Consider the following 14,276-nt stretch of genomic DNA (forward strand, 5'->3'; position numbering starts at 1 on the left):
CAAGATGATTCTTCATCTGAATCAGAAGCAAACAGTGCCTGCACTATATTGTCAATGCTAAGGGAAGACTGCTGTCCTACTACTGCTTTTAGGTGTCGACATTTTGTCTGGCATGACTCAGCCTCCCCTTCCCTCACCTCCAAAACTACAGGGTCAGAAACAGGTGGTGGCGATGCATCATATTTAGATTTCATTTTTTTCTGGATGGAACTGCCTGCCCCTCCAAAGAGTTTAGATTGCAACAGGTCCCTTTTTTTTTGTTTTTTGTTTTGTTTTATGTTCAATATATTTTTATTGAGTGTACAAAAACAGCACAACAGTCAAGAAAAGGTCAGCCTGGGACCCACACAGAAAGTCCCGCAGTAGGACTCGCAAACAATACACCAGGCTGTAGAAAGAAACAAACACTCCAACATTTTCAACCAACAGTTAGTCCACGTTCCTGATTTGACTTCAGCCTGTTCCTGACTCCGCTTCTGCTCGCCGCCAGCGATCGACCTTGCTCATGCCTGATTCCGCTCCAGCCAGCTGCCAGCCTGACTTGGGTTCATCTCCGTTCCTGCTCACAGCTTGCTTCAGTTCTCAGCATGCTACAGACTCCGTTCCTGCTCACAGTCTGTTCCAGTTCTCAGCACACTACAGACTCCGTTCCTGCTCACGGATTGCTTCAGCTTGCTTCAGTGCTCGGCACGTTAGAGACTCTGTATCTGCTCACCATCTGCTCCAGCACCGCTGGACCCAACTAGCCCACAGTCTACCGGACTACCTTACCCTACTCTCTGCCCAGGCCTTCTTCTACTATAGAGACTTACACGGTGCTCCTAAGTCCCAAGATTCTAGGACCCTACGAGCTCCTCCTGGGGGGTTCCTGGTTCCCGGGTGAAGACCTCTGCCTGTGGCTCCGCCTCCTGCCCTGCCCTATCTTGGGGTAGTTCGGCCCAAGGGTTCACACCTGGTCTGCAGCTTCCCAGACTGCAACAGTTTGCAAGGCCATGGACTCGGCGGAGTCCCCAATGCCTCTAGTCTTGCCTAAAATGGCTCAGCGAATGCACTATTCTATGCAGCAACAGATACAGGACGTTGATCAAGTTATGGAATCCATGCAGGCTTTAATTGAACATTTGGGGACAAGTCCTCCCACTCGCCTTTCAGCAGTTGATGTGGGCTCAGAGGAGGTACTAGTTCGTCTCCAACATCAGCAAGGCTGCATTGATACACTTGCTGCCACCGTAGACCAGTTGGTTTCTCGTCTAGAGGCTTCCAGCCGTCAAGGGCCGCCAGCATCGGCCTCTTCTCCTGATACGCAACTGCCCGCTCCGATCAGGTACGCTGGGGACAGTAAAACATGCCGTGGGTTCCTGAACCAGTGTCAAGTGCGGTTCACCTTGCTACCGTCCCAGTTTCCTTCTGAGGCAGCTAAGGTAGCATATATCTTTTCCTTACTGGATGGTAAGGCACTAGACTGGGCTTCACCCTTGTGGGAACGCTCCGATCCTCTGCTACAGAATCTCCAGGACTTCCTTCTTCAGTTCCGACTAGCCTTCGATGATCCTGCGCGCCAGTCCACAGCGGCCTCGGAGCTCCTGCACCTCCGACAGGGCACACGCCCGGTAGCGGAATATATTATTAACTTTCGAACCCTGGTCATGGAGCTGGCTTGGCAGGACGATTGCCTCAAGGGAATCTTTCTCGAGGGCTTGGCGGGTCGGATTAAGGATGAACTGGCAGGAAGGGAGATCCCGGATGATTTGAACGACCTAATGGACATTGCGGGTAAAGTAGACTGCCATCTTCAGCAGCGGGACAGAGAGAACCGTTCATCCAGTAGAAGTCTGCACCGCCTGCCGGCCTCCTCAAGGTCACCTCCACTGGGGGCTTCTACCCCTACATCCGAACCCATGCAACTAGGCAGGTCACCACTTACTCCGGAAGAGAGAAGCCGACGGCGCTCCCTGGGCCTCTGCCTGTATTGTGGGGGCAAAGGACATTTCCTGTCATCCTGCACTGAGTGTTCGGGAAACGCTCATGCCTAGGTTATACCGAGGAGCTATACCTAGGCGCTACCGGATCAGCTCCTCTCTGCACACTTCCTGTAACCCTCAAATACCCCGGTGGGGAGATCCAGATTCGGGCCTTCGTCGATTCTGGAGCCGAGGGGAACTTTATTGTGGCCGAGCTGGTGACGCAACTTGCCCTGCCTACCGTACAGAAGGTACCTCCTCTACGGATCTCCTCGATTCGAGGGACTTCGCTTCCTGGGATTATCTCTTGTTCCACAGAACCAGTGACTTTGCAGACAGGCGTATTTCACTCCGAGGAGATCTCCTTACTTGTCCTGGAACGAGCAGTGCATCCGCTGGTGTTGGGACTTCCATGGCTTCGTCAGCACTCTCCCGTCATTAGATGGGATGATTTCCAATTAGTCAGCTGGGGTCCTGCCTGCTTTGACCGATGCCTACACCTCCCACGCCCTCCTCACTCTCTGCGTCTCTGCTCCTCGCATCTTCTGCCTGAGGCCTACCAGAGTTTCCATGATGTCTTCTCCAAAGAGATGGCGGAGATCCTTCCTGAACACAGGCCGTTTGACTGTCCCATTGACCTGGTTCCAGGTACCACACCGCCCCATGGCCGTGTGTATCCTCTCTCATTGCCCGAGACCAAGGCAATGTCCCAGTACATCTCAGAGAACCTCGCCAAGGGGTTCATCCGGCCATCCCGTTCACCGGCAGGTGCCAGATTCTTTTTCGTGGCCAAGAAGGATGGCTCGCTTCGGCCGTGTATTGATTACTGCAGCCTCAACGCCATCACCAAGCGGGACCGGTATCCTCTCCCGCTTATTCCGGAATTGCTGGACCATCTCCAAGGGGCTCGTATCTTTACAAACGGGTCGATACTGTAAGGCCGCGGTAGAAACAGTGCGGCAGTGTCAGGCGCACCCTTCCTCCCCGCACACACAGTTCTCTAGACCTAGCGCCTGATACTCTCTTCTAATTGCATGCAAATGCATGCCGCGGCTGTGAAGCGATAGGGAAGGGTTATGCCCGCGCAACCCATTTTACTGTATAGGCGCTGAGTACAGCGCCTATACAGTAACCTGGGTGCGCTGGTACCTGTCATTTCAAATGTCATTTCAAATGACATTTGAAATGACAGGCACCAGGAAGTGTAAAAAAGTGTAAAAAACAGAAAACCAAAAATATGTTTACCGCCTCCCCCTAGTAGGTGTTAGTGTAGTAAAAAACATTGCTTACCTGCCCTGGTCCCGTCCGGTTTCCGGTCCAGCCCCTGTCCGGTCTCCTGCAGCCCCGTCCGGTCCCCTCCTCCCGAAGCAAAAAAAAAAAACGAAAAAGTAGCAAGGCCCTTCTCCCTTCCTCCCGATTTCGCACGGGCGTCCATCCAGGCAGAGGGAGCCGGTGACTGCCGTGACCAATCAGAAACAAGTAAGCGTGATTTATGTTTGCTTAGTCAAACCCGTATCAAACGAGTAGTATGTGACTGCCGTGACGTCACGACACACGGGCATTCATTCCGGCGGGGGCCGTGCGATTCCGGCGAATGGTCGTGCGATTTTGGCGCTCATGGCATGAGCGCCAAAATCGCACGGGCATTCATTCCGGCGGGGGCTGTGCGGTCATCCAGGCAGAGGGAGCCGGCGGTCGTCGGCTCCCTCTGCCTGGATGAATGGCCGTGCGATTTTGGCGCTCATGGCATGAGCGCCAAAATCGCACGGGCATTCATTCCGGCGGGGGCTGTGCGGTCATCCAGGCAGAGGGAGCCGGCGGTCGTCGGCTCCCTCTGCCTGGATGAATGGCCGTGCGATTTTGGCGAAATCGGGAGGAAGTCGAGAAGGGAGGCCGTGCGATTTTGGCGAAATCGGGAGGAAGGGAGAAGGCCGTGCGATTTCGGGAGGCCGTGCGATTTTGGCGAAATCGGGAGGAAGGGAGAAGGGACTACCGTAGCAGGCCCGAGCCTTGCTACTTTTTCGTTTGTTTTTTTTTTTGCTTCGGGAGGAGGGGACCGGACGGGGCTGCAGGAGACCGGACTGGGGCTACACCGGAGACCGGACGGGCTGGACCGGAGACCGGCGGGACCAGGGCAGGTAAGCAATGTTTTTTACACTACACTAACGCCTACTAGGGGGATGCGGTAAACTAACACGTTAAGGCCGCGGCAAAACAGCGGGTTACTGAGGAGATAGTATCAGAGCCCGTTACAGTATCGGAGGGGAATAGCTAATTCCTTCATTATACAGCTTTTTCGTTCATTTACATGCTGGGTGCGGAAAGGGTTATGCGTCTGTTTTAGGAAGCGCTAAGGACGCGTGAAACTGGAGACTGTATCGCTGGATCGCCTTACTCGTCTGTATTGTGCGCTCCCAGCACGTTACAGACGGGAAATCTTCAACCGCACGTTACTGTATCGACCCGAAAGTTGGACCTTAGAGGAGCCTACAACCTCGTCCGCATACGTCCAGGGGACGAATGGAAGACGGCATTCAACACCAGAGACGGGCATTACGAGTACCTCGTGATGCCCTTCGGGCTTTGTAATGCCCCCGCCGTCTTCCAGCACCTCATGAACGAGGTGCTTCGAGAGATGCTCCATTCCCACGTGCTAGTTTATCTAGACGACGTGCTCATATATTCTAAAGACATGGACTCTCACCGCCAGCATGTCCGCCAGGTCCTCCAGGCCCTCCGAGCTAACCGTCTATACGCCAAGTTGGAGAAATGTGTCTTTGAGGCCGAGTCTCTGCCTTTCCTGGGCTATATTATCTCTGCTACCGGGTTTTGTATGGACCCAGAGAAAGTAGCGACCATCACAAAATGGCCTCGGCCCACGGGCCTTAAAGCCCTCCAACGGTTCCTGGGCTTTGCAAACTTTTATAGACATTTTATCCCGTGTTACTCTCACCGAGTGGCTCCTCTTACAGCTCTGACCCGAAAAGGAGCTGATGTTAAACACTGGCCTGATGCTTCGGTTGCAGCTTTCTCTGATCTCAAGGAGGCCTTCCTCTCAGACGTCTGCCTCCGGCACCCGGACCCCTCATGACCATTCATCGTGGAGGTCGATGCCTCCAGTGTCACAGTGGGAGTGGTCCTCAGCCAGCATTCCGACTCCGGCCAACTTCTTCCTTGCTCGTACTTCTCCAGGAAGTTCTCGCCCACTGAAAGTAATTACTCCATTGGAGATAAAGAGCTGCTAGCAATAAAACTCGCCTTCGAAGAATGGAGACAGTGGCTCGAGGGCTCCTTGCATACCACCACTGTTTATACAGATCACAAGAATTTAGAATTCCTGACCCAGGCTCAACGACTGAACCCTCGCCAAGCCCGCTGGACCTTGTTTTTCAGTCGGTTCGACTTTGTTCTACAGTATCGCCCTGCGGCCAAAAACCTCCGGGCAGATGCCCTGTCTCGCACCTCCTGTGCCGAAGAGGACCATGAGCCACCTCAATTCATTTTGGACCCTGCTAAGGTTCGTCTGTCTGCCATGACTATTCTCTCGCAAGACAGGACGGTGCTTTCGCGCCGGGACCGGCTGACCGCCTTACGTTGGGCTCACGACTCCTTGATCGGAGGACACGCTGGACGAGAAAGGACCCTGGAACTTGTTAACCGGTATTACTGGTAGCCTAGCATCTGGCATGATGTTGCTTCCTACGTGGCCTCATGCCCAACCTGTGCCCGCCAGAAGCCAGGCTCCCCTTGCGGTCTCCTCCAACCGCTTCTGGTCCCCACTGAGCCATGGACCCATATAGCTACGGACTTCGTAGTTGACCTGCCTCCGTCTAATGGACATATGGTCATCTGGGTCACAGTTGACCGTTTTTCGAAAATGGTCCATCTGGTTCCTCTTCTGAAGCTTCCCTCTGCACCTGAGCTGGCTCATCTGTTTGCCCAACATGTCTTTAAGCTCCACGGTCTTCCCCAGGACATAGTGTCGGACCGAGGTTCTCAGTTTGTAGCCCGCTACTGGAGAGCGCTCTGCAAATGCTTTAGGGTAAAGCTCAGTTTTTCCACAGCCTTCCATCCTCAAAGCAACGGACAGACCGAGAGGATGAATAGGACCTTAAAAGCATACCTCCGGGCCTTCATTAACGAGAGGCAAGACAATTGGTCGGAGCTCCTGCCCTGGGCCGAATTTGCATATAACAACCAGGTCCATGCTGCCACTGGCAAGTCACCATTCCATCTGGTGTACGGAAAGCCGTTGCGGCCTCCGCTCCCGCTGGAGGCTCCCAGTGCCTCTCCTGCTGTTCAAGTAACTGCCCAGCAGCTTCAGGCCTTATGGCACCTGATGCAAAAACAGCTACTCCACGCAGCCGCTAGGGCCAAACAGACGGCCGATCGTCATCGCCGACCAGCACCCACATTCCAGCCAGGGGATAGAGTCTGGCTCAGTACGAAGAATCTGCACCTCCGACTTCCCTCTCGGAGATTCGCTCCGAAGTTCTGCGGACCCTTTCGAATTGCAGAACGAGTGGGCCTGGTGTCCTATCGGCTTAGATTACCATCTTCCTTCCGGGTCCACAATGTCTTTCACACCTCACTGCTCAAACCTGTAGTTCTCTCCCGGTACCATCGCATGCCTCCGGACCCTGCGCACACGACCATCGATGATGATCCCACGTATCAAGTGCGAGAGGTCCTAGATATTCGCTTCCACAACCGTAGATGGGAGTACCTGCTGGCCTGGGAGGGCTGTGGTGACGAAGATAACACCTGGGAGCCTAGCCAAAATATCCTGGACAAAGACCTCTTGCACCAGTTCCACCGGGACCACCCGGGAAAACCCGGGCCTCTCAAGAGGGGCCGTAAAGGGGGGGGGGGGTACTGTTGCGGTCGCCACCGCTTCCACTCTACCCGCTCTGCACGGCGCTTACCTACAGTACTGGAAACGCCGCTCCCGCGGCTCTGCCGACCCTTCAGGGCTTCCGCCATTACCGGCTCATCTCCCTGTCGCCACGCGCGCGTGTGAGGACGCGCACTATGGACGCACAGCCGCCGGAAGTCTGGCCACGCCCGGCTTAACGACGCCACGCCCCAAGCCCGATTTAACCGGGGACGGTTACCATCTCATTGCCTTGCAATGAGGGTCGCTACTGGATAGTACTTCTAAGTTGCGCTTCGCTTGTTCCACGTTCCTGATTTGACTTCAGCCTGTTCCTGACTCCGCTTTTGCCTGCCGCCTGCCATTGACTTCAGCCTGTTCCTGACTCCGCTTCTGCTTGCCGCCAGCCATCGACCTTGCTCGTGCCTGATTCCGCTCCAGCCGGCTGCCAGCCTGACTTGGGTTCATCTCCGTTCCTGCTCACAGCTTGCTTCAGTTCTCAGCATGCTACAGACTCCGTTCCTGCTCACAGTCTGTTCCAGTTTTCAGCACGCTACAGACTCCGTTCCTGCTCACAGTCTGTTCCAGTTCTCAGCACACTACAGACTCCGTTCCTCCTCACGGATTGCTTCAGCTTGCTTCAGTGCTCGGCACACTAGAGACTCTGTATCTGCTCACCATCTGCTCCAGCACCGCTGGACCCAACTAGCCCACAGTCTACTGGACTACCTTACCCTACTCTCTGCCCAGGCCTTCTTCTACTATAGAGACTTACACGGTGCTCCTAAGTCCCAAGGTTCTAGGACCCTACGGGCTCCTCCTGGGGGGTTCCTGGTTCCTGGGTGAAGACCTCTGCCTGTGGCTCCGCCTCCCGACCTGCCCTATCTTGGGATAGTTCGGCCCAAGGGTTCACACCTGGTCTGCAGCTTCCCAGACTGCAACAAAACTAGCTAAAAATTGAATGACTATATCTCTCTCACCCACAACATCCAAATGGTGCTTGGAACCTAGCCCAGAGGGTGAATTAAGCAAAATGCCACTGCTAGCAGCTTCTCTCCCTGGCACAGAGAGATCATCTCAGATCAACTAAAAAAAGTGCTTAAAAAAAAAAAACAGGGCTTGCTAGCACTGCAGCCAAATAAAGAACAAATATCTTTTTCTCGTAAGTAACTAGCCTAGCTAGTAGTTGAATACAGATTTGAGAACTCAGACTAGCTCCGAGTGCATCCACGTTCCGCAGATACAGACCACCTCCCAGCCTCCCCAGATAACCCCTGTAAAGAAAGTGAATGGTATGCCGCGTGCTTAAGTATATATAGTGCTGGGTGATCAGGAAAAGCGTCACCGACCACTGAGTGAGAGCACGATTGGCTGCATTGCAAAACTTCTTATGGTTGATACGTTGCATTCTGGTCTCCTTGCCAACCTGTCTGACCTACTCTGACAGGGCTGTGAGGTCACTGTTGACTCACAGGAAAGGGCTGGTTTTTGGCTATGGATACACCCAAATGGCGGTCTCCGATTGCACTTGTGCCGCCAAACATATGGAACGGATGATATGTTATATTCGTGGGGAGTCATGATACGTTTCGCGACTCAACGAATACAACGAATAGGGACATATACGTTGCGGATTGCCAATACGTCGAAAATGAATGCACACCCCTATGAATCAGTATACCACTCTGCTAAGCTGCTGTCCTCAGTGAATTTAAAAATGCAGTTCCATAATTATTCAGTCTTTCTTTAGCTTCAAAATTGCTGTTCAGAGTGTTAATGATGTCCCTTGAGGGGTCATGGGGTGAGGGTGAAAGGAAGTAGTAATGCACTTCTACTAGGCCTACCATACACCTCACTAAGACCACTGCAAGTTTTGCAAAACACAGCAGCAAGAGTTTTAACCGGCAAAAACAAAAGAGAACATATCATGGAAACACTGGTTGAACTACACTGGCTTCCAATCGAAAAAAGAATCCATTACAAAACATTGTGCACCATACATAAATTAATACATAATGAAAACGCAGACTGGTTAAATACAGCCCTCCGAGTACACGTCCCTAACAGAAACCTAAGGTCAGCAAACAAAGCCCTCCTGACTATACCATCAGTCATAACAGCAAGACTAACACAAGTAAGAGAGAGGGTATTAACCTTCACAGGACCCATACTATGGAACTCCATGCCCTTGGATTTAAGACTACAAAGAGACAGCAAAACCTTTAGAAAAGGTTTGAAAACCTGGCTATTTAAACAAGCCTTCCAGAAAGAGAAGGGAGAATAGAAGCCAGGGATGGGAAAGCACGAACAATTAAACAACCATACACACTGCAGAAATTCACTAAGGGGCGGATTTTCAGAGCCCTGCTCGCCTAAATCCGCCCAAATCCGGGCGGATTTAGGCGAGCAGGGCCCTGCGCGCCGGTGAGCCTATTTTACATAGGCCTACCGGCGCGCGCAGAACCCCGGGACTCGCGTAAGTCCCGGGGTTCTCCGAGGGGGGCGTGTCGGGGCGTGTCGGGGCGGGCCCGGTCGTCGCGGCGTTTAGGGGGCGTGTCGGCAGCGTTTTAGGGGCGGGTACAGGGGCGTGGCTACAGCCCGGGGCGGTCCGGGGGCCGCGCCAGCTATACAAAATCAATAGCCTTGCGTGCGCCGATCCAGGTTTTTAGCAGATACGTGCGGCTCCGCGCGTATCTACTAAAATCCAGCTTACTTTTGCTTGCGCCTGATGCGCCAGCAAAAGTAGGCCAATTCGCGCTATTTGAAAATCTACCCCTAAGTGTGTAGTTTTTAAGATATAGCACACCATTATTAATGGATAAGTTACATTTGTAAAATTAGCTCTGTAATTAAAACTGAGAAGGAAAGACATGGACATGATTAATCACAGTTAACAACTAACATTGAAAACCAACTATGTTACCGAACCTTATGGCACCTATGTAAACAGACAAATTGTAGTATCATTACTTTTATGTGCCTTAATGTAAACCATTGTGACGGTCCCCACCAAATGACGGTATAGAAAAGACTTAAAATAAATAACTAAAATAAATTTTTTTATGCAAAGCATAAGCAAAGTGGTAGATACAAGGACAGTATCTGAATTCAAGAAAGCATGGGATAAGAACAAGGGATCTGCAAAGGGGTGGTAGGGATTATAGAGTTAAGTAGTTGGTATGGATGGGCACGCTCGATAGCCATGTATGATTGTCTTTTGCTGTCACGTTTCTTTTTTGGGTTTCCAGGCTGGGCAGTTCCTTTTCAGTTCTCTCGCCTTCCTGCAGTGGTAGCATACCTTTGGTTGATGGCTGCTTATCAACTATAGCCTCTGTTGTGAAGGCATCCTTGCCTTCTCTGGGTTGAGTATGCTCACTAGCCCTTCCCCTTGCAACAAGATCAGTTTGAAAATCTTTTGTCTCTTTCTCTCCCTCCAACAGGTTGAGCTGCCTCATGGTGTATACTTCTGCAAAGTCATCTATGGGCCTTCTCTTCACATTCTGCTTTGGTTTCTAATGCAATTATTAATCAGGAAAATTGTGTAGTAACATTGCTGATACATCATTTTCTTTTGGATTTTCCCCTATGCATCTTGGCTATTCTTATTTCTACCACAGCTATACAATAAAATGGTGACAGCTGTCCCTGATGTCTGTGCTATTTTGACATCACTTTAGTACCAATCTTAAGGCCAATTGGCCCCATTTTTAAAGAGATGTAGCAGGGCAGGAGTGAGACATGAATGAATGCCCCTTTCTTCTGGCAAGACATCCATGGAAGGGGTAAGTGGGGAGGCAAGAGGAAAGCAGAGGAGTCAAGGGAGGCCTCATCCAGGTAGGTCTGGGGCCAGGCTAATTGGCTGAGGTAGAAGAAAGTGTAAGGGCCCCAAGAAATCCTTGGAAGTGAAGACATGTGGAGTCCTGAGATCCCCCTTTTGTTTTGTTTTATTTTTTTTGTTTTGTGTAGTGTGTGTGTGTGTGGGGGGGGGGGGGGGGGGTGTATGTTTTTTTCAGTTCGGCATGAGAAGCAAACCGAAATAAACATTAAAGTGAATAAAAAATGAATAAATCTTCCCAAAATGAAAGAACAAATCTAAACAACATTTTTTTCTGTCTGTACATCCCTAATATGTGCAACATTTCTTGGGCCCTTTTCAGCCTTAGACTGTATACCTTACAAAGCAAAAGCAGTTTGCAGTTTAAGTTACATCTTTCATGTAATCTCTTCAGTGAATCCCACATTTTCTTCATAGTTGCATGCCCTCAGATGTATTTCAATTTTCAATCATCCACAAAAGACGAAATCATAATATTCACCTGCATATTTTCTCATTGCAGACTTCTGCATTTACTGTAGATCATATTCCATAGTTTATTCTTATTCAGCAGCATATCCATTGTAAACTTCCATATCTGATAATTGCTTACATTTAGTTTAGTTACAGCTGCTCTGGGGTCTATGCTATAAGCCATGGTCTTTGAGTTAGTTAATTTTCTTTAGTTATTCTCTCAGTTCCTTTTGATCAGGTCATGGTGCCTGCTTCATGCCCTTTTTGTCCCTTGAGTTCAGTCTATGCTGTACAACCTACTTCAAGCTTCAATCAATTCCTTGGGCTTGCAACATTTTAGCATTTCCCTGGATCAGCACAGCCTGGATTCGCAACCTCTTTTCTGGGCCTGCAGCTTTCTCTGGACCTATAACTTGTTTTCAGAGTGACACCAGTCTAGTTCAGTCTTGGTGTAAAGTAAGTGTGTGCAGTGTGGACTCTTACAATCTCCAGGTGAAGCATTTATTGTGAACTAGAAATAAGTCATCACTTAGCATGCAATGATACTTTACTTGGGGAAACTGTAATAGAAAAATAATAAATGTTATCCACATGGTTCTCGTCATGGTTTTATTGATGTAACAAAATAGAATAACAGCAGGACAGGGGCAGCAGGCTTACTAATACAGGTTAAGCCTTATTTAGATTATCCTTACAGTCCCATCCATTCCTATAGGAGGATAGGTGGCACAGCCAGAGAGTGTTAACTCCTTGCTATCTGGTTTAGGGGGAAAGCCTTTTACTACCAGTCATCCAATATTTGTAAGCTTTCTTCAGACTTCCAGTTTAGTAGTTAAGCTGAAGCATTCTTCAGCGAAGAGGCCATTGCCTGAATAAAAATGTATAATTTTCTCATCATTGGCACTATTATTCTGAGATGTTTCGGTATAGAAAAAGCAATGAAATTAAATCCAGCACCTCAGTACCGAAACATGTAGCTCTGCACTGACAGATGCTTCATGGACACAGAGACAATTACTGTCAGTGGAATTGCTTGTTGGAATGGAAAGTTTATTGGATCCATCCACAAGCAACATCAAGGCACCATCTTCTGTGCAGAGAACTTCTTGGTCTTGAGATTCTGTTTTTGGTGCAGAAAAATCAAAACAGGACCAAAGCTCTCCAATCCCAATTTTTATTCCTGAATTAGACAAGTCTTCCACTATCCTTTCTACAAATGAACAGCATTTTATGTATCACAGGGTATAAGTCTTTGGGCTGTGGCATAGTTGATACTGCCCAACATGTGGATACAGTTGGTCCCTCACTGACAGCATGCAGACACGCTCCGGCAAGGACTGAGATAGCGGCTTCACTTATACCTGTCTCTTCCCTTGCAGGTTGAGCCCTTGGATTCTGAGGCCAACAGGGTTTAGGCGACGTTGGAAAATAGGCAAAGGTTGAGGCAGGCAGAGATCAGAGTCAGTATCCAGGCATGGGTTGCTGCAAATGAGAGGTGCTGCTAATGAAAAGTAATTGTTGATGAATTAATGATAGTAATTAGTGAACCCCAAAAATCACTAAAGGGCGTTCAGATCCAGTGAGAGAGGCCAGTTCTGAAAAACAATCAGCTTATTGGGATCCATCCTGAGGCCTTGGCTAGATACAATGTAATGTAAACTTTAATGAACCAGTGCATCTATTATGAATACCCCTATAACAAACATAAAATAACCAATTGGGGAAACAAAATAATAAATACCAAATTCTGGTATACGGTACTGTATTTGTGGGTAATACCCATTTTATAGGTTATGACTCAAGTTGTGCACCAGTACCATTTTTACTTTATAAAGTGTTAAATAATGTTTTCTTATTGTTTATATTTTTGCAATTAAAATCTTTCATATCTCTAAATTAGTCAATTTATAGTCAGTTTATGAAATACCAAAACACCCCCAATGTGAGCTTGAATCTTCATCCTGTCTGAGTATTCTGAACTTATCTTAGTAACCGCCATAGGCGGTAGTGGCTCTCAACGAAAACTTCTTAGTTCAAGTTATAGCTCATGCTCGCTCGACACTGGCAGTGTTTCGACGCGTATCATCTGCTTCATTTCCTGAAGAGTTATTACTGCATTTTCTTCCTCTCTTGACCACCGCCTTTCTGTTGAGAACCACTACTGGCTTTTTGCATTTTTATTGCCATTTTGCTACTTCTATGAAGTATTTGTGATTGATTTATAATCATTTTTTTCTTTTAGAGAGCTACAATTCTTGAAAAGAATGAGACCATAGATAAAGTGGCACAGCTTACTTTCAAGCTAGATTCAACCAAAGAAATGCTGGCCAAAACCACTAATGAACTCACTTCCAGGAAGAACGAGCTGGAGAGAGCTAAGAAAACTATTGCTGATTTGACGTCTTGCATGGAAGAGAAGAGAACCTGTGAGATAGACAGAGAGGTATGTAGAAGAGAAAATATTACCTTGGATGAGTAGGAAGCGATTCTGTAGCTGGGACTTGCCTTATAAAGTAAGGCAGGCAAACTACAGCCAGTGGCCCATGGCCCACAAGCACCTTTTTCTGGCCCATTGCAGCCCTTGTATCCTGGCTCATGGCAACAACTGTTCTATGAACCTCTTTCTGACCTCCCCCCACATCTACTCCCTCTCTGTGTCTCATTTCTGCTGGCCCTCATGTTATGATTCCTGCCCACGGAGTTTCCCCCCGAGCAGGCCTCTTACCTCCGTTTTGCTGCTGCCTTCCCGATGTGGCAGGAAGCCGCTATCGGTCCATTCTCCTTCCACCATGCAGCCAGGAGGCCGTTGTTATTGCCGCTGCCCCGACTGCAGCGAAAGTGACCCTCTTCGCGGCATGGGGCCGCCCCCAGACTTCCTCTTGCGGCTCGGATGCCGCCGCCATCTTTGGGGCCTGCCCTGAAGCCCAGCTCCTGCCTTGCACTGCTCAGCATCTCTGCGGCAGCATGGCCACTATCCAAGGTCCTGCCCCCTTCCTAAGGGGCAGGCCTGCGTCTTCTTCCTCTTCTTAAAGGGGCAGCGTAGGTGGGGTCCTCCTGGCCCCACCGGAAGTCAGCTCTACCTGGTTTCTTGTCTCAGCCCTATAAAAGGGCTTCTCCTGCACTCCTGTGTTGCCTTGTATTGGAGATTCCTGCT

At 49.7% G+C, this 14,276-nt stretch overlaps 1 protein-coding gene across 2 annotated transcripts in view; it reads left to right on the forward strand.

Annotated features, from left to right (window-relative positions):
• Positions 1-14,276, forward strand: part of CCDC158 (coiled-coil domain containing 158) — a 1,731,209-nt gene that overhangs the window by 1,320,259 nt on the left and 396,674 nt on the right. For both annotated transcript variants that reach the window (XM_029599728.1, XM_029599736.1), the window contains one exon: positions 13,365-13,565. In XM_029599728.1, coding sequence (XP_029455588.1) covers positions 13,365-13,565 — 201 coding nt within the window. The remainder of the gene's footprint in view (positions 1-13,364; positions 13,566-14,276) is intronic.

Source organism: Rhinatrema bivittatum, chromosome 1, assembly GCF_901001135.1.
Source record: "Rhinatrema bivittatum chromosome 1, aRhiBiv1.1, whole genome shotgun sequence".
Classification (NCBI taxonomy): Eukaryota; Metazoa; Chordata; class Amphibia; order Gymnophiona; family Rhinatrematidae; genus Rhinatrema; species Rhinatrema bivittatum.